At 58.4% G+C, this 25060-nt stretch overlaps 1 protein-coding gene across 8 annotated transcripts in view; it reads right to left on the reverse strand.

Moving 5' to 3' along the window:
- The window catches only part of RGS12 (regulator of G protein signaling 12), a 91549-nt gene that overhangs the window by 12745 nt on the left and 53744 nt on the right, over window positions 1-25060 (reverse strand). For all 8 annotated transcript variants that reach the window (XM_053922276.1, XM_053922277.2, XM_053922275.2 and 5 more), the window contains 9 exons: window positions 9006-9175; window positions 8497-8589; window positions 7754-7897; window positions 6837-7016; window positions 6417-6570; window positions 4591-4667; window positions 2519-2713; window positions 2138-2211; window positions 1564-1690 (listed from right to left, as the gene is read on the reverse strand). In XM_053922276.1, coding sequence (XP_053778251.1) covers window positions 1564-1690; window positions 2138-2211; window positions 2519-2713; window positions 4591-4667; window positions 6417-6570; window positions 6837-7016; window positions 7754-7897; window positions 8497-8589; window positions 9006-9175 — 1214 coding nt within the window. The remainder of the gene's footprint in view (window positions 1-1563; window positions 1691-2137; window positions 2212-2518; window positions 2714-4590; window positions 4668-6416; window positions 6571-6836; window positions 7017-7753; window positions 7898-8496; window positions 8590-9005; window positions 9176-25060) is intronic.

The following is a 25060-nucleotide window of genomic DNA, read 5'->3' on the forward strand; positions in this document are numbered from 1 at the left end:
CCAGGTGACCCTGGGCCCTGCCACCTAAGCAGGGCTGCCCCAGAGCACACTCTAGAGGCACCTGGCCCACGGGGCCTGGGCAGCTCACAGGCTCCTGATGTGGAAAAGCGGGAGTTTAAGCCCTGGCGGCTGCCTGGACCACGAGGGCTCTGAGGGGTCTATGTGGCGTGGCTGCTTCCGTCACCCGAGTGAGAGCTGGTGGCCTCCCTCTGACAAGCCGAGCCTGGGGTGGAAGAACACTTGGCGAGGGTGGCGAACTTCCTGGTCCACAAATTCGATGTTTTAGATACGAGGTCAACTGGGCCAGAAAGCCTTGAACTGCTTAAAACTGGACGAGAGGACCCTCCGCGCCACCTCCCTGACCAGCCGGCACTGTTAGGAAGTGAATGTGGGTAGCAGAGTGGGCATCCTCCTCGTGGACAAGGACTCAGAGGCAGTGTCCCAGGTGGGGCTGAGGTGGGTGTGGCGGGGAGACCACCTGCTGTTCAGGACCCACAGCCGCTGCTCCTGAGGAAGGCTGAGCTTGGAGCTCAGCCTCTTAAAGTCCCCAAGGGCCAGGCAACTGGGGGCCCGGAGGCAGCTGAGCCACTTCTTGGCAGGAACACGGCCCGACCAATGGCCAGATTGGAAGTCCCACAACAGCCTTGACTAACCCATTTTACAGAAAGGAAAACTGAGGCCCAGAGGCATTAAGCTCTTCCCATGAGGCACTGCTGCCTCAGCCACATCCTGCCCTGAGGCCCTGGGGTCCCGCAGCCTGGCCCTGCCCCCTACCCTGCCCCTTCCAGGCATTGTCTGCTGTCTCAGAGGGACAGCTAGGAGTGCCCATCCAGCCCCACCCAGCACATGGGACTCCAGCTCAGCAACGTCCCCGTGGAGCGGGAAAGAGGCTTCGGGCCACCCCGGGAGGCCTGGACACAACTTAGCACAGCCTCTCGCTCCTGCCAAAGACTATGAACAACTTTAGGGCCTGTTTAGGGCTCTAAAGTAAACGGGGTCTCGGGCCCACGGTTTGCCAACCAGGAGAGCTCCCCACACACAGCTCCACTTACAGTGGTGGGGACTCTGCTCTCGCCCAGACCCCTTCCTTCTACATCCCCAAGTGCTTTCTTCCTCAACCCACTCGAATAATGACCCCCAGCCCTGCTTGGAAACGCCAGAGAGATTGGTACATCTCCCAAGCGGAGATGGGGATTGTGGACTCAATGAAAGGATGCGCCCGAGGCACGGGCTCAGGGCCTGATGCCCGCGGGGCTCAGGACGCAGGAAGTGGAGAAGCTGTCTGCTCAGACTTACAAATAATAACCTATTTCAGGGCTTTTTGTTGTTCTCTCATTTTGGTTTTCCTAGGCCAAAACCACATCTCAAATACCAACCGCAATCCCTTCGGGAATGACCAAGGTATAAGGAATTGAGCATCCCCACTCCATGGGATGAGACAGTAGGGGACAGAGGTGGCCCTCTCCCACCCAGGGCTAGCGAGGAGAAGCTGGGGATGGTTGCCAGCTGCTCTGGGCTCCTGATACTGTCCCAGGGAGCCCCCACAGGCCCCACATCACTCACCAGCCTGGCCACCAGCTCACTCAGGTGCAGGCCGTATTTGGCCACCACGGGCCGCAGCACTTCCGTGACGGGCTTGGTGGGCTTGGCCTTGAGTCCCACTGACCGATTAATGGGAACCAGATCCAGCCTGGTCGGAGAGGGAGAAACACGGACACACTAACTGCAAATCTATGTCAGGGTTCCCGTAGGAATTCCGTCTCGAGCAGAACAGTGTGGCATCCCCAGGCCCCCCGAACGCCCTGGGGTCACCCGATCCAGCCCCACGCTCTGGTGTGGGAGCGAGCCTGCAGGGCATTCTCAAAGGCTTCAGGAGATGAACAGGGGCTGTCACACCCAGCAAAGAGAGAGCCCCCTGTGCAGGATGGCCAGCCTGCCGGCCCCGGGTCAGCCTGCTGTGGTTACAGGACAGGAAGGGAGAGCGACCCTCCGGCCCCTTGGGTCTGCATGCAGCTGCTACCCCTGCCCGCTGACCCACGATGGGGTCAGCATTCCCTTCCCAGCAGCCAGCAGGGACAGTAGTCAGGCCACCATGTGGCTCTGAGAAACACGAAAATGGCAATTGCATTTTTCTCACCGAAACAAAGTGCGCTTTTCCAGGCGCAGGTCCCTGGACGCCAAGATGCTGCTGTCCTGATGCAGCACCAGAGGCTGTGGGGCACGGAAGGGACAAGGAGGCAGGGTCAGCTCGGGGCAGGCGCCGGGTGGTGCTCCCCTCGAGCCGCAGATGCACAGCTGCTCAGGACACAAGGGCAACTGCGAGCAACCCCCCCACGTGCAGGCCCGGCCCGAGGGACGCCTCTGGCAAACTGCTCAGACAAGGAGCCCAACACCATGGCCAAGAAGGCGGGTGACCAGGCAGGTTTAGACAAGGCATATTCACCCGCCCCCCACAGGCCAGTGCCTCACTGGGCGGGCCCCCCGGAAAAGGGCCCTGAGGGGCTTCCAGGCCAAGTACCTTGTCCCCGCCCACCAGGAAGAGGTCCACGGCGGCCCCACTGATGCCATGGCGCTCGCAGAGCCCGGACAGGACCTCCTTGATGGACAGCCCTGCCCTGACGGGCACCGTGCAGGACGTCCCATCGGGGAGCTGGATGCAACAGTGCTTGGTAGCCTTGTCCCTCTCAGGTGCCAAGGTCCTGCAGGCCTCTGACTGCGGGGCAGGAGAGGGCGCTGGGTTACGGGGAGCGTGCAGGGCACCCCAGACGGGCAGAGGTCGCTCGCACGCGCTAAGGGAGGCCGGCACCCAGCTCCGGAGATGTGTGCCTGCTGTGACACCCGCACAGGACACGACAGGTCTCGGGAGCCGACTGAGGGCTGGGGCTTCTGTGTTCCTGCAGGGACAGCACGACATTTCTCTCGACCAGACGCTGGACTCACAACCTCACCCAGTCTGGGATGCGAAGCCTAGCGAGGCCCCTACTTACCAGCTCTGCTAGAGCAGGGCACTGCTCTGTCCAGGCTCTGGTCTGGGCCTGCCTGAGCCAGAAGCAGGCGAGTCACTCTCTGGAGCCCACCAAAGCCACCCTGTGACCCTGAGCTGCCCTCGCCCATCTCCGTCTGTGGGACTGGGCCCTATGTGGCAGGCTGAGTCATACTCAAGGCAAGGCCTGACCTGGTCTGGGGGCCTCTCTGCTGCTGCTTATCCTCTTTCTGGCTCTTGCCGCCCAACTCCCAGGGCCTGGCCCGAGGCCTCTCCAAGAGGAACAACAGACTGACCTAATGGGCAGCGAGTCGGCCCGAGGGAGGAAGGAGGATGGGAGGGGCTACGGGGGGTCCTGGGAAGCCCTTCGGGGTGGTTTCGAGGGGCTCAGGGGGAGGCTGGGCTCCCTCCCGTTTTGGTGGCTGGCAGAAGGCCCGCCCTGTCAGCACAGGGGACAGCCCACGGCTGGGTCCGCCCCGAGAACACTGACTGCCTCTGCCCAGGCAGCGTGTGGCCCGAGCTCACCGGCCAGCCCCTCCAAGGCCGCAGGAGTGAGGCACGCCTGCGGGGTGGGGGTGGGCCTTTCCCATCAGCAGCATCTGTGAATGGACTATCCACACTGCTCACGCACCAGGTCGAGAGCTCGGGAAGCTGCCAGTCAGCACCGTGCCCCACACTGGCATGCTCAGAGGCAGGGTCTCCAAGGCGGGCAGGGCACACATAGGGCCATCCTGGGGCAGCAAGTGAGGCAGCACACCTCCTCTGGATCCCTGAGTCACAATCTCACTTCCTCACCAGGAATGCTGTACACACCGCACTGCAGAGCTGCCCTGCTGGCCACTCCACTGTCACTGCCACCTGGGGACACTGAGAACCTCTTTCCCCCATGGGTTAGTTCAGGAAGCCAGTTTGTCGGTGGCGGACTGATTACAGAATGGCCCCGACTGCCCCTTCCCATGGACACAAGTGTGAGACACCCCAAGCATGGGCGGTCTGTCAGGAGCAACAGCTCTCGGATGACGGCGAAGCCTCACGGCTGAAGGGGACACGTCCTCCGCACACCGCTGCCAACAGTTCCGAGTGGCCAGGGTGCTGGCGGCAATCAGGTTCTCCAAAATGGGTCTCAGACAACAGCCAACAGCTAGCACTTCCGACCCCACGCCTCCCCACCTGCCCTCGCCTCGCCGGAAACTGGGGCTGAATAAGCACCTGGATGCCCTGGTCGGCAGGGTGCGGGGACAGGGCCGGGCTCCTCATGGGGCTGGGGCGGGTGAGGAGGAGCCCCTCTCTGGATGGCCCCACAAACACGGGCATGTCTGGGTTAGTGGAATATTCTAACGTTGAGACAAGGACAAAGCACCTGCCTTCAAAGCATTTTTTTGTTAGTGGGAGTTCAAAAAAAAAAAAAAAGGTAACTGCTTGAGAACAAGAAGATCTCAAAAACAAACCTGGGAAAGTTTTTGGTGTCAAGGAGCACCCCCTCATCTGCCAGGTGGTTCCTTGCCCCGTCCCCCACATCTCCACAGCACCCATTAGGTTGTGACAAGCAGGCTCTCGGGGACGAGACGCACCTGTGGGCCTCTGGGGCCAGGCAGTTGGGGACTTACCAGGTCCAGGCTCCCGGCGGAGGACACGGAGCCCTGCGACTCCCTGCGGCCCAGGCCTCCGTTGGCGTGCAGGGCATCTTAGTGGGGAGACAGAGCAACTCAGTGTCAGGGCCTCGATGTCTCACTCAACACAGAAACCCCCTTGCTGGGTCACGGCCCCCGCCCCCATCCACTTAGGCTGGGCCGAGGGACGCTGAGCACGGAGGGCAGAGTGGAAGGCCTCCCGAAGTGCTGCCCCTCATGGGGGCACAGGTGTGCCCTCAGCACACGCCACCCCTCTCTGTCCCCGGCTGTCGCTGCCTGTACCGCAGGCTCTGAGCAGGTCGCCAGACAGAGAAGCGCTCTTGGGGCAGGACCTTCCTGTCATTTTGTCTGGAAATTTTACCCAGCCTGTGGTCTCTCATCCTACACAGAAACTGCCCCCTGCGGCCAGCAGTGAACCCAGCTGGTCCCTGCCCTCTGCCTCAGGTTCATGTCACGTCTTCCTGCAGAGTCCTCAACCGAGCCAATGATCAGCCACTGCTGTAAACTAATTGCAATCTCAGGCTAAGCTGAAAACCATTAAAACTCTCATTGAGAAAGGACCCTCTGCAACGTGGGCTCTGTTCCCCAGTCAGGCTGCTGTGTCAGGGCTCGGGGGCATGCAGACACAGGGACCCCTGGGTCCTACTAACCTTCTGAACCACTAGCCTACCTCCCAAAAGCAACAGATTCCCAGGCCACCAAGTCCAAATCCCTGGCAGTGCCCGGGATCAGGACGTGAAGCTCTCTGCAGAGCTGCCAGGTGTGAGGCCCCCGGCCTGGGGCCCTGCGCAGGTGGGCAGACACACGGGGCCATCATGGCCATGTCCCTGGTACTCAGAGGCCCCAGCCCCGTCCGGCTCCACGGCGTCTGTGCCCCAGGGGCTCTCTACCTGAATTCTACCGCAATGCCCACCTGTCCTTGAGGAAGGACAATGTGGCCTGGGGACGAGGGGTCCCAGCCCCATGCCCACACCCCGCTGCCGCCTTCTGTGAGATGGGCATGTGAGGCCCACCCTGCGGGCCGCAGGGAGGAGGCGGTGAGATACACACCCCGCTGCCCGCCGGCCGCGGCTCAGAGCTGCTGTCTGCCTGTCTCTCTCCGCCAGGGTCACAGCCTGATTTAAACTTTGGGGCCACAGTCCGGGAGCTCTCAGATTATCTCCTGGGAAGTACTCGCATTTTACAAAGTCTCTGAAGAGGAAGATTCCTTCAAGCCCTTCTCTGCAGTGCGTTTCTGAGTGAACAGCTCTGTCCACTGCCTCACTGATGGGCGTGTCTAGTTCCTCTGGCCTGCAAGTGCCCTCGCCGAGGACCCCGAGGCTCTTCCTCGGCTCCAGGACAAGGCTGTCTCTGTCACACCAGCTCCCCAGTGACACACAAGAAAGAAGCCAAGGGGAAAGTATCTAGAATGGACAACCTCTGAGATGGACAACAGTAGAAAACCACAATTTTCAAAATGCTCAACAGCCCAACTATGGAAGGACATTAAATACAGTTACGAAGGCTGGTGCAGCCCCACACACATCTAGGGAAGAGTCGAGGCAGAACTAAGAGGCTGCCCGGGCGGACAAATGGTAGGCGTTGGTGTTTTATTTTTTTAACTTGGTTGTATTTTCCAAATTTTCTCCCGTGCACCTATTACTGCTCCAGCCAGACGAACACAGGAGAGGAGCGGATGGTGGGGGGAGCGGGGGGAGCGGGGGGGGGGGGGGGCGCGTGTGAAGACCCTGCAGCCCTGCCCACACTGGTTGGCCAGCGTGTCCCCATGGCCGTCCGGCCCACCAGCCCTTCACACCACAAACCGTTTGTGTGGTCGCCATGGTCCTTCTTCTTCTGGGACCGCCCGGTGCTCCTGGCCCTGGACCAGGAGAAGAACGCCCCTTTCCGCCGCCTCTCGCTGTCCTCGTCCCCCGCGTCCTCATTCAGGGACCGTCCTGACCTCGATTTCCCACTCAGCTGTCATCAGAGGGAAAGCAGGGTTATGGCCGAGTTCAGGCACGGGAACATGGCACGGAGTGCAGCAGGAAGTGGGGTGGGGCTGTAGGGAGTGCCGACTGCCCGGCCCAGCCCACCTGGCAGCCCCGGGCCCTCCCCCCACCTCCCCGGGGCTCCCGCAGAAAGCACGGGGCCCCAGCTGCATTCATTCGCTGTGTGGCCTGACACGGCACATCTCACTTCCCACAGAGCAGCTCCTCCGAGGCCGGGGCACGGCAGGCCGGCACCTTTTTTGGCGTGGACGCATTGGAGTGGTCCGAGCTGACGCTGTGCTTGGAGGTCGGGCTGCTGGGCACCTGCTGGGAGTCGGGGAGGGGGCGGCCCTCCACCTCCGCCAGCATGCACTCCTGGTACAGCGGGGACTTCAGGAAGCGCGCGTAGCTGTCAAACTTCATCAGGTTGAAAATCTGTGGGGTAAGTGTGATGTGGTTGGCCCCCAGAAGTAACCAGAACAGTCAGCCTTGGGATTCCAGGGCGCAGGGCCCGACAGACACTTACCGGCCCTGTGCTGAAACGGCATCTGCGGCCCCTTTTCCCTGCCCACCCGGCCCAGTGCCACTTTCCAGAGTTCCTTCACACGCCACTGCGCTTTTTCATAGCACGCCAGTCTTTCATTCGCCACGCTTAAAACCCACGAATCCCAACACCTCCACAGAGCTGGCGCCACAAGGAGACTGGGGCAGCCAAGGTGCGATCCTGGAGGTGCTCTGCACTTCGCAGGTGAGAAGGAACCCCAGACCAGCTGGGAAGCAGAAGGAAGCAAGGACTACGTTAGAAATGCCTTCCTCCAGTTTTTACAGGCTTCACACGACTCAGCAACAGAAGCCATCTCTGGAAAGGCCACTGGGGCGCGCGCTCTAGGCAACACCAGGTCCCAGGCACGCCCTTCATCACAGCGACGTCCTAAAGCTGAAAGACTCCACAAGCCTGCACTCTCACAGAAGCGCGCATGCGGGCTCGCCACCGGCTGCCATTTGTCCCCCACTGATCCCCGCGGTGCCCCGCACTTGGACACGGGAGCCAGAGAGAAGACAGGCTCCTCCCCTTCCCACCTGGTGGTGCTTGGGGGCTCGCTGTCTGGGACCTGGGTCTCTACCCCACACCCTGGCCAGAGTCCCTGCGGAAAACAGAAGCGCGGAGGCACCTGGAGCTGCTGCTCCTTGAACATGTCAGGGTGCGGAGTGCTGAGGGTGTCATCTGCCAGCTGGGCCTGGCTGTCGATGTTGACCGGGGTGGTGGCTTTGCTGCACAGGAACTTACTGAAGATCTCATGGGCCCTGCAGGAGAGCTGACAGGACACGTGGGTGAGCCGGGCGCACAGCCCACAGGCATCCTCCATGCAAATTTTCTGCATGTGTCGCCGCGCCCACAGGCCTGACACGGTCCCAGGCTCCAGAGACGCAGTGTCTTGGGGCCAGTAAACACTTCTCACTCCAGTGAGTACAAGCCAACACAGACCTTCCTTGAGTGAACTCCTCCCTAAGCATTCTCAGTGACAACTGTGCCCTAAAGACTTGGGCGGCACCGCTGCCCCCTTGTCCCTGCATGCCATGTCTGTGTGCCGGGCTGCACACATGTGGTCTCACTGAGGTGGGAACTGGGTCTGCGCAGTGCTGGGGGCACATGCTGACAAGTGGCCCCACCACGAAGGGAGGAGGGCCCAGGCCATTGCGGGCAGGGGCCAGGCCAGGGCTGGCCTGGCTGCGGACAGAAGGCTGGGCTGGGGGTGACTGTGCAGACTGTCCGGACACAAGTCAACACCGCGTCTGTGAGCAGCGCCCCATGAAGGGCGGTGTGTGAAGCTGTGGGAGATGCCCTCACGCGTCCTCCCAGCCACCTGAGGCCACCCCACACAAGACTGTCCTGCCCCGACGTGGAGAAACGTACCTCTTTCTTATCGTGCGCGGGAACATGACTGAAACACTCGCAGGCCTGCCAGAACAGAATGTTTTCTTCACTGAACTCCTTCCTCAGAAAATCCTAGAAAAACACAGTCCGTGAGCCCCCAGGCACAGCCTGGCAGAGGCCGCCTGCCCTCCCCTGGGGCCGCCCCCTGAGGTGAGCTGCCACGCAGCCTGGGGCTGGAGTACCGTGCACAGTGCCCGGGGGCACTCAGGTAAAGCTGCCCTTCCGTGAGGGCCGCCCTGCACTGGTGGCCACCCTCCTAAGAGCTGAGCGGCCCCCGACAGTGGGACCCGCCTGCACACCACTGCCCCCCCCCCCAGTTACGAGGAACTCTGGGGCTCGGCCATGTGCCCTCCAACCCCTCAGCCCGAGTGAGAGCAGACACCCGCACAGCGGTTGCTCAGGGCCTGCACCGTGATCCCCTCGCAGCCCCCCGCCCTGGGGTTGGAGCCAACACACCGAGCAAGGGGATGCGGCCCACCCCTACTCACCGAGAAGTACCGCACACCTAGGGGGTCCTGCAGAAGACGCTCGAAGGACACGGCCCAGCTGGCAACCCTCCTCTCACGCAGGCGCCGGCAGCTCTGCACACTGGGGAGGCTGGCATTGCTGCTCAGGCTGTGGTTGCTCACGCAGTCCTTCAGGTCGGCGCCGCTCAGCTCTGCGGGGCCAGCACAGACCTCACCTGCACGCCTGTCCCCGCCCCTGCCCGCGGGCGGAGGCCCAGGGCCCTCATCAAGTGTCATCTCTCCCATGCGCACCCAGGCAGCCACACCGAGCACCAAAGACATGCCCAGTGTGGCTCTCGGGACAGGGCGCAGAGCATGCGGCAGAGCATGGAACAGGGCTACCCCAACCCCAGATGGCCACACGGGACGCACATTCAGCAGAGAGAAGAGTGACCAAAACCACGCATGGCAAGGCTGCCCCATCAAGGGGCTCCCGAGGGAGTCACCTTTGAGGCTCGATGGCGCAGCAGGCCTGGGCTGGCTGCTGCAGTGAGTGGCATGGAGGGCAGGACCGGGCAGGGGGCGTGCAAAGCCACACCTTCACATGTGTGTACTTTCTGCACTGGGCTGTTCTCTGTGCAAAACGTTCAGGCATGCAGTCCAAACGCAGCGTTTCAGCACACGCAGCAGGGTGGCGGCTCAGCCACAGGCCGCCCTGATGCGGCAAACATCATACGTGCTGCTGAGCCGCCCACAGAGCCACTCTGCTGTGCGCCCGAAACTAAGGTGTAACAGTGAGTGCCAACTGTAATTGCAAAACTAAAAAAAAAAACTTAAACACAGGAAAAACCAAACAAATAGGCAGTATTAAATAAAGAGAATTAAAACTAAAACAAAGAGCCACGGTTTCCATCACTTTCACAAGGGCTCTCAAATCATCTCCCCTCATGAAGAGAAGGGGGGGACGCCCGGGACAGCCCACGACACCCTCGCCACCTCCCATGAGCACCCTATGTGCCCCATCCCCGAGTGGGCAGGCCGGGCCTGCAAAACCTGAGAGGGTGGGACAGAGGCCAGCCGAGCAGGAAGAGGGGAATGCCCTCCTCGGTCCCATAGCAGAGACACAGGACCGGGGAGTCCCCAGACCTGAGGGGTGTGGGCTGAGGTCAGCCTACCAGCACGGCCTTGTGGTGTGAAGCTGCCCCGAGAGCCAGTGTGTGCCGTGCATGGCCCCCGAGTGGCCCTTCTGTCTGCCCGCCACCTGTGGGGCCCTGTGGCTGGTGCACAACAAGACATCTGGGCTGGTCGTGGGCAGGAGGCAAGCCCACTAGTTAGCTGGCCCCAGCTCCAGTCCGGCCATTTAAAAGGCATCTTACTGGTGACGAGGGGCCAGAGTGGGGAGAAGACTAGGAAGGGGTAGGGGTCCGTGAAGACTTGCGAAGCCCTGACGGGACAGAGGGGACTCTCCCCTTCAGATGAAGTCCCCCCGAGAGACATGCTGACAACAGGGGATAGAGGCCAGCCTGCGGCCGCCATGCCCACAGCCCAAGAGGAGGGCCCCCCAGCTGGGGGGCTGCGCACAGGGCCCGGGAACAGACCCGCCATCTAGGGGACAGGGGCGTTTGGGGACCTCTGGGGCCAGGAAAGCCGAACCAGACATTTGACCACATTGGACTCATGTGCTTCCTGGAAGCCACTTTCTCCTAACTGCTCAGAAAGCATTTAGACATGAAAAGGAGAACAGAAGGCCAACGAGTAATCCAACAACTTAAACTGCTACAGGAGACACGCAAGAAAGGCCCAGGGAGTCCAGTGGGACGGAGGGCGCTCCGCTTCTCCCGTGAGGCAGACGGACCGCCGTGCTGCACATCACGCTCTTGCGAAGGTCGGCCACCAGGGCCCGGCGCCGGCCTGGGGCAGGCTCCGGGCCAGGCCTCATGCACACGGAACCACCTGGAGATGTCTGGCTTAAAGAACCCCGACCCACCGAATTTCCCCACAGAGTTCTGCATTTCCCACGCTCGGAATCGAACGAAAAGTAGCCTCGCAGCGCGATCGTATCATAAACCCTCACCCGGCAGGCCTTGGTAGGCAGCCACGCCCCGGGGCCACCTTCTTGAGTCAAAGGGCTAGCTGTGCCCTGAGCCAGCCTGTCCTGTGCACCTGTTTCCAGCCCCCCCCCCCGCCCCCCCACTGGCCATGACCACCCTCTGAGAGCAGGATCTTACTACCCTGTAACCAGATCCCATCTTGCTCTCTCCCACCTCCCTGTAATCCACCTGTGTTCCCTCCCTAATTCCAATGGCACAAAAGAAGCTGCAAACTTACTCTCCGAGCATCTGTGATCTTGCTCCAGGGCCTCTGCCATTAGTTTGGCTCAAATGAACGTTTATAAAAATTCTTTACAGGTTTGGAGAATTCATGCATCAACAGCGTGTAAGAAACACTCCCGTGTATACTCACACTCACACACACACATGCTCTCTTTGTTGCTCTGGGGCTTGGGTCCGGGACGAGGCCCAGCTTTAAGTCTGATGTCTGTCCAGTAACCGGGGCATCGAGGGGCTAAACGCTATATCGTCAATGCTCGTGATTAACACAGAGTACAACACGCTTCCCGAGTGACGTTTTACGAGAACCAGACAAGCTGAGTGTGGAAGTTCCTGTGGAAAACCGAACCGGAAACGCTGGAAAAACAACACAAAACAGGGCGATGAGGCAGGGCCGGCCAGGCCTGCCTGGCACTAGACATGGCCCGCCCTGGTCCTCGGCAGGTGCACAGGAGACACGCGTCACGGGACAGAACAGCTGGGTCACTCGGTCAGTGGTCAGGTGCCACTGGAGAGCCGTCTGAAACACAGGCGATCGACCCCTTCTAACACAGTGGGGTCAGCCCCACCGGACCAAAGACTTAAATGTGAAAATGAAATTGGAAAGACACAAGAATAAAACATGGGGCCGTGCTTTGAAGGACCTGAAGTGAGAAGCCAGAGGACAAAAGTCCAGAGCTGTAAATGACCACAGGGACCCACTGACAACAGGGTCACCACGGGGGGGGGGGAGGGGGTGAAGGGGCGCAGCGAGGCGACGGACAGCCAGTAGCACTGAGCGGCGGAGCTGAAAGTTGCTAAGAGAAGAGATCTTCAAAGTCCCCATCCCGAGAAAAAAGCTTCTGTGACTCTGTGAGGTGACAGATGTCAGCCCGACTTGCTGTGGTGACCACTCCACAACAGACACAGACACCAAGTCACCATTCACACCTGACGCCGACACGACGTCCTGTGCCAGCTGCACATTAATGAGTGAAGTAAAGAGAAGAAAACGCGTCTGTACAAAGCACTGTGGGAAATATATATAACACGTTACACAGATGAAGGACGGATTTTCTTTTTTTTAATATTTTTTAAAGATTTTATTTATTTATTTTTAGAGAGGGGAAGGGAGGGAGAGAGGGAGAGAAACATCAATGCCCCTCACACACCCCCTACTGGGGAACCTGGCCCATAACCCAGGCACGTGCCCTGACTGGGAATCGAAGCAGCGACCCTTTGATTTGTAGGCTGGCGCTCAACCACTGAACCACACCAGCCAGCGCCGGATTTTCTTTGTCTAACAGGAACTATACATCAGCAAGGAAAAGATCAACAAGTTTTTAAAGAGCGGAGGGAAGCAGGGTCAGTCAGGAAGCAGGGGCTTGAGGCAGCCCTGCCCCCAAGGGGTGTGCCCAGACCCCCCCAGTGAGCCGTTCTGTGCCTGCTGACAGCCCACACGGACACCGACATCGGCAGGACCTCAGCCAACATGCCTTCTACGGGGAAAAACAAGGGGATCTCCCAAAACGAAAAGTCGTATCAGCACTGACACGCTCACCGCCCCCAGCTTGTGTTTCCTTGAAGCAATAAAGGCTGAACTGGGAGCCGAGGGACGAGCAGAAGCTGACTGACCTCAGGGCAGCGGGCCCAGCCGTCCAGGATGGGACCAGACCTCGCACAGGCCCTGTGGCAGAGGGAAGAGGCCCAGCTTAGCGAGGGCAGGAGCAGTGTGGATCTGGCCCTGGGGGACATGGACAACCACAGGCCTGTCAAGAAGAGACCTTCCTTCCTCACAGGCCCCTCCGGTCGGAGCAGAGGGCAGCCCTGAGCTCTGTCCGCACTGGCCAGGGGAGCAAAGAGGGAGACGGCACTGCAGCCAGAGCAGCCATACCCCATCCAGGCTGTTGGAGCTTCTAGTCCTCGGATGCAAGGTGTGTGAGTTCCAACAACACAACGAGCAGAGTGACGCAGAGCACCTGCCTCCCCTGCCAGCAGTGTGGGCGGGGCCTCGGAGGAGAGCCAGTCCACTCTGCTGAGGAGTGCACGCCCGCCCCAGGGCCCACTGTCGCCTGGCCTCAGGGAGCATCCTGCTCTCCTTCTGGAAACAGACCACACACCATCCTGTTTCTGACTGAAATGCCCCAATGCCCGTTTTCTGGACCTCCGCTCGAGCACCAGGGGAGCTAACCGAGGGGACAGCAGACACAGTGACCAGGAGGGCGAGGCTGTGACTCTGGCCATCTCTGCCACGACAGCCAGGGCTCCCGGGTCAGGCATGGCCACTGCCCAGAGCCTGCCAGCGCAGACTCCTCTCCCTCCGGGGACCTCCAAGCCAAGTCCTTGATGGCACAGCCTGGCAGAAGCTGTGGAGAGTCACGTGGTAGGCACACAGCCCCCTACAGAGAGGGTAAGGCAGGAGCCACCCATGTGGGCTACACAATCCCAGCACCTTCCCTGTGTCCTCGACACACACTGACCCCTTGTCTTGGGCTCGCTCTGGATCTATTCTCTACTCATGGGAAGTGGTGCACGTTTATGAAGGATGAACTTGAACTTGAAGTATCTTCAAATGCCAGGATTCCCACCTAACTCCAAGGCCAGAAGACGGATATCCCCATACGCCCCATCCACTGCCTGACTCTCCGTCAGTGTCAGGTGTGTGGGAAAATCACGCACCTGCTCTCTGACCAAAGGACTCCCTGCAGCGGAACCTGTGCCCCCCACCCTACCCCAACCTGACGGCGGCTTTAGAAAACACTTCCTGCTTTTGTCATCACTGGTGTAGGTTCTTTTTTCTCTCCGTTGACCAGTTAAGAAATGCTTTCCTGGTGAGAAAGCTTTAAAGCTAGTTTCAGATTTGCTGAGAAATGGAGGAGTCACCCCCCTACGCTGGTTGGACGCACATGTAGTTTGTCTGTCGCAGATGATAACGCTGCAGCATGAAACGCTCTAAATGATTCCGTAACTCAGGCTGCACCCACGTTGTCCCGCCAGACTATCTCACCCAGACCACAACCTCGGACCAAGCACGGGCAATGTTTACAGCCCAGCCCGGGGCGCCTCCCAGGGCTGCGGGCCGCAGGCACTGGCCGGCTCGGCCCTGCACACATACCTGACGGCCGCATAAGCCAGCCTGCCCCCGCCAACCACAAGGCGCACACACCACGAGGGACTTTACCTGGGTAGAGCTGGTAAGAGCCACTGTGATGCCATTTAACCAAATACTTCCAACCATTCACCGCAAACCACCCCTCCGAATCCATACCAGGGTCAGCCGGCACAGCCCCCGGGGCCCCGGGCAAAGGCTCGGGCCCCACACAGAGACATTGCTCCTTAGCTCGCTCCCCAAGGAGGCAGGCTGGCGTGCTTTCTCAGGACGCAGCGGCACAGGCGGACAAAGGCGACTCTCCCTGCAGGCTCCCGGAGTGGAAACCAATAGTGCGCTGAGCACAGAGCGCCACAGAAGACACATGTATAATTTACAGGAGACCTTTAGCCTACTGCTGCGACGGAGCTGAATTATTTAGGCAGCTGAGCACCACGGCACAAGCTGGGCTCGGAGGCACCAGTGCCCAAGACGAACGTGGGCCAGGCCTTCCGTAGCACAGCTCTGCCCTGGTAACTGGGCTTTGTTAAACTAGCAACAGTAAGGGAAAAAAACAAATACTTGTAGCTTTTTATACTAATTATGAGGGTTGTAAATTCGTATCTTCCCATGTACCTTCAATCTAAACACATTTCCATCTCAGACACGTAGAAGGTGCCTTTTTTGTCAGAGTGATCACTAGGAACCGCACGGGGGCAGGAAGGAGGGTTAGGTACCAGGCAACTGCAGCAACTGGGACCACTTGTGCACTGGGAGAAGCGTTTTCAAGTCAAAGCCCAGGATGTGTGTGGCTCACTCCCTGAAGGCGTTACACACGGGCGGCGGGCTCGAGCTGGCCGCAGTCGGGCCCCTGCCCCACAGTCTTGGAAGGCCACCAGGGCGGCACGGCACAAACCACCGCCACCTGGTGACCGTTCTTGTATAAAGGGGTTACGTCCCTCTGAACATTCTCCAAGAAAACAACCGCACACAAGGGTCTACAGATGGAGCGTGGCCTCGGTCAGTCCTGCCTTCCGTCCACGTCCTTTCTGACCTGAAGCTCTGCGGTGGAGCGCGACCCCACGGCAGCTCCACGGCGAGGTGGAGAGTGTGGGGGCAGCTCGGCAGAGTCAGGTTCCGGCCCTGCCTGGCGCAGGCCCTCTGTGCCTCCATCCCCTCGTTGCCATGAGGACCTGGAACCACACCTGGCAGGGCCGGCGCTCAGCCAGACAGAACACTGGCACAGCTGAACAAACTGGGGACAGTTGGGGTGCCATGGGACAGCGCCTCCCCTCAAACCAGAATGCCACATTGCTACCTGTTCAGGGCAACTTTTCACTTGGGGAAACTTCAACCCTGCAGGAAGGCTGGCGACGGGACAAGGTGCCCCCCACTGCCCTTCGCCAGAGCCACCAACTGTCCACACTCTGCTGTTCGCTGCCTCAGTCTGTCTCCGTCCTCCGCACCCCCTTTTCCTGTTCTTCCTCCTAAGGCATGACCACTTGCGCACACACTCACATGCACGCCCACCCATGGGCACACACTCACACTCATACACGCAGTCACACTCACATACACTCACACACAGTCACCCTCTCTCACACACGCACACACTCAAGTACGCGCGCGCACACTCACACACGTAACTTTCTCCAAAGGCCTGGAATCCCCTTGGAGACACCACAGCTCGTGGCTCCCAACGAGCACAGACTCGCCCTTCGTCACCACAGCACAGCTATGGACACCGGGGACACAGCAGAGCCCGCGCTCCGGTCACATCAGCAATGTCCTTCTCAGCTGCCCTCCCCCGCCCAGGACCGAATTCAGGGTCACTGGGTCATCAGGTCCCTTTCGAAGCCTTTCCTTCTTTTGCCCCAGTCCCTACAAGGGTTACTTTGTCCCCTAAAGAGAGCACAGGCACAACGTACCCGAGCCTCTGCGATCTCTCATGGCACGCCCCCAGAGCGAAGGTGGCCATCCTGGGGAAGTCACACTGGGTTCAGACGCGGACAGATGGGACAGACCTTCCGCCAGCGCAGCCTCGGGCCCTACTGGTAATTAGGCCCCATGGCTCCCCTCAGAATGGAGCCCGGAAATGAGTGACTGCATCCGATCAGCCCCTCTTACAAACGATGCTGTCGAGGTCCGAACCCCCCTGACTGCCTGAGATCAGCATCGGCAGTGCTAGCGCTTCCTCTTGCTCCGAGGAGAGGCCTCGCTCCCGCTGCTCTGGCCTCCTGCCGGGGCCCACAGCCCTGCGGGGATGGTCAAGTGCCCGTTCCTTGGGCAGCCCCCGTGCGCAGAGTAGAGGGGAGCCCCAAATGTGAACCGTCCCCTCGAGGCCACACAGGGACAGCCTGACAGGGCGCATGTGCTCCTGAGAGGGAATGCAGGCAGAAGGGGGGGGGGGCGGGGGGGGTGCTGGGGTGCTCACAAGGCCCCGCCAGTGGGCAGAACGGTGCCGCAAAGGGCCGCATGGGATGTGTGGAGATGAGCGGATGCGTGTGAAGCCTGTGACCGTCCCCTGGCCATTCAGGATTCTAGGCTCAGGCGATCACCCCTGGCCGCCAGAGGCCAGCAAACTAGAGGGGGCGTCTGACCAGGGGACCTCTAACCCATACCGAACGGAGGCCCAGGGTATGTTTCAAAGATGGGCCCTCATCAGCTTGTTTACCATGCGGGCTTCAAGGGAAAAACGGACCTTACTCACTAAGTAGTGTCTATGGGAGAACAAGGTCACTCCATCTCAACAAACAAACACACGTGCTCTCGGGAGATAGTCTTTGACCTGGACTGAGGGCCACTCAGGAAGGTCAGGCCCTCTGGCTGTAGCCAGGGGGCCTGCCCAGTGCCGAGGCCCAGGGCCCCACATACAGGCTGCACGTGGAAGACTCTCGCCAGGCGCCAAGCCTCCCACAGCCAAGGGGGCCGAAGGCCCTGCCGTGAGCCCTGGGCCCGCTCTGAGACCCTGTGGGGGGCCAGGCCACGGCCCCTTCCCTACAGGACAGAGCTGGAGGGCACAGAAGCAGGAAATCACAGAGGGTGCGTGGGAAAGGCGCCTCCTAATCCGGGATGGACTGAGAGGCCAGGCCTGTGGGCGGGGAGGGGCGACACTGAGAGGGAGGAGAGCATGTGCCCGACTCGTCGGGTGTGCACGGCTGCGCTTCCTCTGTGCGAGTTTTTGCACTGGCACTGCCAGCCAAGGCCCCGACTTCCCGGGGTTCACGTGTTGGTGGCAGACCACCACAGGCATGTGAACAATGTGTCGTATTGAAGGGGAAAGCCATACGATCGTCACAGCAGAGGCTAACAGAGCGTCTGATGAAACTAAGCACCTGCTTTCAGAAGTGAACAGTTAACGTCAGACGCGTGCCCACCAGAGCTGGAGATAATTAAGGCACGGATGCTCTCCACCTCGGCAACTACGCAGCGGTGCGTTGGAGGTCCTGGCCAACACTACCACGGAAGGAGGAGAAATGAATTTCAAAACTTGTAAAGGAAGAAACCAAGTAATGATTCTTCTCAAGTGATATCACACAACGAGAGAACCCAAAGCATATCAATCGCATGGCTAATCCTCTTATGTAACTAATGGAAGTTGGATAGTATAAGCAAAAAAGATAGTTCTGTTTTTAAAGCCACTCAGGTTTGGGGGTTATTTGTTATTGCAACATTCCTTAACCTAAGTGGGCTGATACACTCACCTATAAATTGGTGTGGGCGCGGTGCCTTTTTAGGGGGTAAATCTTTGACTTCCAAGTCATTTTTGCGAAAGTTGGTTTAGCTAACCAAGGTTTCTTTTTCTTCTCGGGCCAACTTTGGTGATTTACATTTTCCTACAAGAAGTCCACTGATCCAGTAACCGAATGTATGAGCATAGCATCACTCATAGAATCTCCTCACGACTTTACTTCTCTAGCTGTAGTCGGGCCCCTCGCACTGGCGATGTTGCCTTTGTCTCCGCCCTCTTTTCCTCAATCGCACTGGCCAAAGGCTCATCTTTTGGTTTCATTAATCGATGATACCGTTTTCTCTTCTATTTTGTTAGTTTCTGCTTGATTCATATTTCCTTAATCTGGATTTGCATTTATTTTGTTCTGTTTCTCCCTACCTTCCTGTGTTGAAAGCGTATTTCCTATATTTTCCAACTTTTTTATAGTGTATACACAGAATACTGCAATTTTTCCCTGCAAACCACTTTGGCTATATCCCGCCGGAGTTCGTCTATTGCACTGTAATTGTTAAACAGTTCTGAATTGTAGTATAATTTCCATTTTAATTTCCTCCTTGACCCATGGACTTAGAAGTATAGTTTTAAACTCCCAAACGTATGAATTACCTTTGTTGTTCTTTTGTAACTGATTTCTGTTTGACTACACTGCTGTTAGTAGACGTGACCTGTGTATTACTAATATGTCTAAGTTTGCAGCTACTGCATTTCTGGTACGCGATGCAGTCAGGTTTGGGATATGTGCACTGCACCTTTGGAGAAAAAGTGTACTATTCTCTATTGGGTGGAAAGTTCTCTCTATAAATAAATTAGATCGAACTTTTCCATTTTATCATTCAGATACCCTGTAATCTTACTCTTTTTGACCAGCGTGCTCTCCTGGTTGTGGAAAAGCTGCGGGACAGTTCCCCCCCTCCCCCGCCCCCCAGGCGCCTCGTCCCACCTCTGTCCTGTGCAAGGTGCGCAAGCCCTCCATCCTTCTCACGTCTGTCACGTCGAGTTACTCTTTCTGACGATCGTTCTGCCATGCCAGTCTTCTTTCCAAGTATCTGCCTGTTAGGTCTTCTTCCATTTAATTATTTTTAATCTTCCTATGTTGCTTTGCTTTGAAACTGAATTTTTAACGATGCAGGGTCTGTCTCCTCTGATGCCCTTTCTCCCCCATCCCACCCTCACATCTTGTAACTGTCCCCGGGCCTGTCTGGGGCTCTGTCTCTGCCCAGTCCCTCCAGGCAATCTGATCCCCTCCCAGGGTCTGGGACACGGGAAGGCCACTGGCCAGCAGCAGACACACGAATAACGGCAGCTCCCACACGGCAGCTCATGGCCATGTGTGAGGTTCCGCTCTGAGAGCCTCACAGCCACTAACGTGTGTGGCTCTCCCAAAAGCACCGTGATTTTACAGACCACACCCCACAGTCAGAGTGAAAAGCCCGTGCCACCAGAGTTCCGTGTCCGGCCACAGTGGAGTGACCGGGAACAGACCTCTGCCCCACATAACTAGGGGACATGGCGACATGTGTGAAGTGACCGTTCTTATCAACTACATCACGGTCACCACAAGACCCTGATCCCTGATGGAGAAGCTGTCACAGAGGCACACCCTGAGATCTCCTGGCCACCCAGGGCAGGGGCCTGAGCAGGCCCAGCTCTGCCACTGAGCTGAAGAACAGGACGTTAGGATGCGAGAGGCCCCAGGGCCAGAAGGAAGGAGCTCTGTGGAAGGAGCACCCAGGCTCCAGGGCAGCCCCTCGTGTCCACAGAGGCTTTCGAAGCTGTGCCTGCAAAACTCAGGCAAGACCCCACGAGGCCCAGAGCAGCTGGCGGCTGCAGGGTGGATGTGCCCAGACCCCCCAGGGCTAGGCGCTGCCCAAATGCCCACTGATTCTTGTTGAGCACCTGGACTTAGAGGAGGCCCGAAGGGTGGGCCTAAACCGGCCTACAGGAAACCTTCATTGTTAAGGAGTTGAAATTATATTTGGCCGTTTGAAGGCAACTGCAAGGCTGATGTGGCCCCCAGTGGAAAGGAGTCTGACCCCGTGGTTGGAAGGAGAGCGTGAGCACAGTGCAAGAGTGAAGGGCTGTCAAAGCCGAAGGCGCCACCAGAGGTGAAAATGCCGTCTCCGGAGTGAGTAGCTCACAGGACGGGGTTGGGAGTGTGTGGGAAAGCCCTGGCCGGGCGGCTCCTTTGGTGGGAGTGTTGTTCCATAACCGGAAGGTCACGGTTCGATTCCCAGTCAGGGTGCTCACGGGAGGCAACCAATCGATGTTTCTCTTGCTCTCTCCCTCCCTCCCGTCCCCTCTCTCTGAGGGCAGTGAGCATGTCCTCAGGTGAGGATGAAAAAGTCTCTACAAGGGCGTGCGACACACCCATGCAGAAGAACACATCAATGGACTGGAAAGAGCCAAAGGGCCATCGCAGCACGAAGCGAGTGGAGGGAAAGAAGACTGAGGAGGAACAGGGGTCAGTGGCCTGTGGGGGAAACTCCGGTAGTCCGGTGAGCTGGTAACTCAGTCCTCAAAGCCAGGAGGGGAAGGGGGCTGCCCCTCAACAACCCCAACTGCACACACAACCAGCCCAAGACTGCACCTGCTGAAATCCCACAGTAAAGAGAAAACCTTAAAAGCTCTCTTCCAACTGCTGCGCGGGAGGCACACACTTCATCCTTTCCCCACTGGTCTGGCTGGGGCGGGAGAGCGCTCCCGGGCTGTACACAGCCCGCCCCAAGCTCGGGGCTGTGTCCCGGCCTTCCTCCTACGCCACTTGGGCCAATCAGGTTTCCATCAGGTTCCCAGCCCAGCCTGCGCAGTGCTTTCTCTCGGCGATTCTGCACACGTTCTCCGGAGAGCGCATCTGTCACCATCTCCACACCATGTCGAAGTTCTTAGACAAAAAGCTCCCAACATGTAAACAGTATCCATCATTTTAGTACACTCTTTATTAAAGTACAACACCAAAAAGAGTGCAAGCCACACGTGTAGAGATCACAGTTTTCACACAGGAACACACTCCTATAACCAGGTCCCAGAGGCAGACACCCCCAATGGCTGCATGGGCTCCCCCGGCGGCGCTTACAGGTTTCCTGCTAGTTTCCTAAGACGCTTCCCCTGAGGACCAGATGATGAAACCCCTCACAGAGGGAAGGACGCACCCCTGCCTCCTGGTGGGGCCTCTGGGAAGAGTGAGGCGTGGGCACAGGAGGGGACCGAGGGGAACTGCGCGGGGGTCTCGGTGCCTAGACAAAATAGGCCCAATGTGAACACGCGTGGCTTCTCAAAGGTACACGGTCACTGGTCTCACTGCTTTTGAACCTCTGCTTGCTTGAAAAAGAGTTCCACGACATAAACAATTACTAACAAAAACCGTCTCCACACACCATGCAGAAATAGAGAGACAGAAGCACGCTGGGAGGCATCTTGGCGGAAACCGAGCCTCTGTGCTTCCAGAGCGAAAACCTACCATCTGCCTGGTATTCGCAAGCACTCGGTCCTTCGCGCCCACAAACACACTGTGTTGTTCCAGGACACTGTTTACGTTGCAAAGCAAACCATACAGAATTGGACACGTGAGACCTGAGCAGCGAGCTCTGGTTAAAACAACCCTGGTCACACAGCGAATCACAAAGCACCGCTATTCCGTCTCCACTCCACTTCCATCAGCACATGTTGCTGAACATTACACAGTTGGCAGGCCCTGCTTTCCGCGGAAAACAATGTGAACTCACCCACATTCTGTACAAACGCTCGTGCACCGTGCCGGAACCTACACCTTTCTCTCTCTCTCCCAACATTTCAGAGCTCAAGTTCTCGGCAAATCCATCTGCCAAAACTATGAAAGGGTAATTAATGCCCTAGCTTTTCGAGAGGGATGCAGTTTACCCCCCAGTGTGGTCCCCTTGGGTTGGCAGTGAGGTCCCAGGTCACCCTGCAGGTGCCTCATGCGCCCCCGCACAGCGGTCCTGGCGCACAGGCGGAGAGGGTGCTGTGAGGCCTGGAGGGGAGACACGGGGGAGAGGGCATGTGCCCTCACCGGTGGCCCATCAGCAGCGCAGTGGGGGCAGAACCCACACCTTCCTCCACAGCTGGGGTCCCTACCACGAGGGACACGCCGCGTGTGGCGTGGCGCAGGCAGCAGACACTGCCGGCCGACGGAAGGCACAGGGAGCTGTTCTGCGAGCTGCGCTTCATCTCAGCCGCAGAGTGTGGAGGAGAGGCCGCCCATATCCAAACACCTGAAATGTGACGCCCCTCCTGGAGGAAAGTGGAGTCTACCAGGAACGTAAAGTGCATGGGAAACAGCTTTGAGTCGGACCCAGGTAGAGAGCTGGGGCCTAGACTCAGGTGGGAGGAGGGAGAGACCCTGAGACTAGAGATGGAAAACGGGGGGTCCTCCCCAGAGGCGGACCACTGCGTGCCACCTTGTTCTCGGGGAGCCTGGCGGGGGATAAGGAGCAGGTGGCCTGGCAGCCATGCCTGGTGAGCTTGCTCGACCCTGGCAGCTGTGCTCGGACTACTGGGAGCACAGGCCTGGGGACGGGGCAGCTGCACCGAACCTGCTCTCCACCCGGCGCTCCCACCGAAAGTTCTAAAACCCAAACACACCGCACACCGCAGCTCCTGGGTGCATGTGGGCACGTGGACAAGGAGAACAGACCCTCCTTCCCCACCCCCACTGCAGGCTGGGCGTGGGGGTGAAAAATCAGCTACAAACATCACAACGGCAACCAAAGACGTGGGCACAGTCCCACACCGTAGCTTCAAACGAAAAAGAAATAAGGGAGGCAAAAAAGCCAAGGAAAGACTTTTTTGAAAAAAAGGCTTTGACAGCCTCACATCTGACCCACCGGAGCCCCCAGGAGCCCGCCACGTCCTGCACGTGATCACAGAGGCGGTGTGTACACGGGTCTTATACAATCAAATCCACTTCTTTATGACGTAAGTGAAGTTGTTTTAGCCAACTTCTCTAGGACAAAATCAAGTTTTTAAAAGTAAAGTTGTTTTCACATAATGAAGTAACGTGTGCCAGGATGTCACCTCATCTCACCTGTTGTCACTGATAAGCACCCAGCAGCTCAGCAAGAGGCCCTCTGGGGACTCACCGACAAGACCACATGGAGAAGCACCACGGAAGGAGACCCCGGGGCTGCAAACACTGGGAGTGGGCAAGGCCTCTTCCGGAGTCTCGGCCCAGCTGAGGCATGCTGGGAGGACCTAAAGAGCCCTTGGACGGTCTTGAGACGTCCGACCTTTCTGTGGCGAAGGACACTCTCTGTCAGCAGGGGTGCTGACCTGTACGATGCCCTAGGGTGACAGCCCTGCCAGCCGCTTGGCCTGCCTGTCTGCACCAGCACCTCTGTTCCCTAGCAATGTGCCCTAGCAACAGGGACAGAGTCTGAGTGTAACTCTGCTGCCTCCCCCCAGAACAGAACAGGCAGGATAATGAGGAAGCCAGGGAAAGTCAAGGGCAAAGCCTGATGGGTCCAACCCCAGCTGGCACTAAGGATCTCAGCTCAGGCAAGAAAGACATGGGCTCAGTGCTATGGTCTCTCTGGGTTTGAGAATGTCGGTGCCAGAAAGCACAGTGACCAGGGCCATAGGGACTGCTGACATACGTAGGCGGGAGGATGAACAGATGCGTGAATGGGTGGATGGATGGATGGTGGGTGGGTGGATGATGAATGAATGAGTGTGGATGATGGATGAGTGGGTGGGTGAATGGGTGGGTGGATGGATGGATGGGTGGATGGATTCTTTTATGTTCTATGAGAGAAAGAGGGGAATGTAGAGCTGACTAAACAAATTGAGGACAAAATCAATACTGTTACAGAACCAATAAAAAGTAAAAAAGAAGCAAGGTATATCTGAAAATCAAATGAATTAATGTAGCAAAAAGATTTTTACAACCAAACCACCTTTCGGGTCCAATGGGAACGGACTGACTTTCTCAGAGAAGCAGAGACATGAGGGATGGGAACCTGGGAGCCCTTGGAACCCTCCCCAGCAAAGCAAGCAAAGAGCTGTGACGAGGAGGGCGGGAAAGGACAGACGGACGGACAGCAGGCCTGCTCTCACCCACTCACTGCAGATGCAGCCGCAGCCTGGGGCCCGGAGATGGCGCTGAAGTTTCACTCTGTGCCAGTGGGAGGCAGTCTGAGGCCTGCACCCAGAGGGGGCAGGAAGGGAAGACACGGAAACAAGCTGATGGAGCCACAGGAGCTGCAGGGACTTGGAGCAGTGGGGACATGGCCTGAGCAACGCGACCCGCAAGGACGAGATGGTAAGTCTGCCGGCATGGCTCCAACCATGGCCCCTGCCCGACCCGCCTGTGGAAACACCGGGGAAACGTGCACCTACTTCGGGTTGTTGTTGATTTTTTAAAGGCCATTTTTTGTTTCCTTTTTCTTATTTAACTTAAATTATTTATAACGCAAAACTATCATTTTACCAAGAAAGGTCGTTCTCCTCAAACATGACGTGTACGGTCAAGTGGACATGGGAGACTCGAGCCCCCGCCCCTCGGCACCGCCTCCCTCCGTGAGCCGCACTCGGGCTGTCCCAGCCTCTGGCCTGCACAGAAGCACAGCCTGCATCTCCTTTTGCTCTGGCTCCTGCTGCCAAGCATGTCCCCGGGGCTCACCGGCTCACCGTCGATGCTGCGGGGACAGTGTCAGTGCTCATGTCCCCCTGCGTAGTGCACCAGAGTCGTCCCTCCACCCTCCCGTGGAGGGCCACTGTGGACCTGCCCACCGGGGGGTCATTAGGATGGGAACCAAACCGAGCACGTCATGTGCGGGGCAGGGGCCTGCCACACAGCATATGCCACCTGGGGAGCTGTGGGATCTGAGGTCCTCCTTGCTGGCCTCATCCAGCCCCTGGGCCTCGCTCAGAAAGTGCCAGGGGCCGCAGGGCTGAACTGCTTACTGGTGGCCCCTAACTCATACAAGCCAGTAACAAAAGCCAAATAAGCAGA

The sequence above is a fragment of the Desmodus rotundus genome, chromosome 4 (genome assembly GCF_022682495.2).
Source record: "Desmodus rotundus isolate HL8 chromosome 4, HLdesRot8A.1, whole genome shotgun sequence".
NCBI classification, from domain to species: Eukaryota; Metazoa; Chordata; class Mammalia; order Chiroptera; family Phyllostomidae; genus Desmodus; species Desmodus rotundus.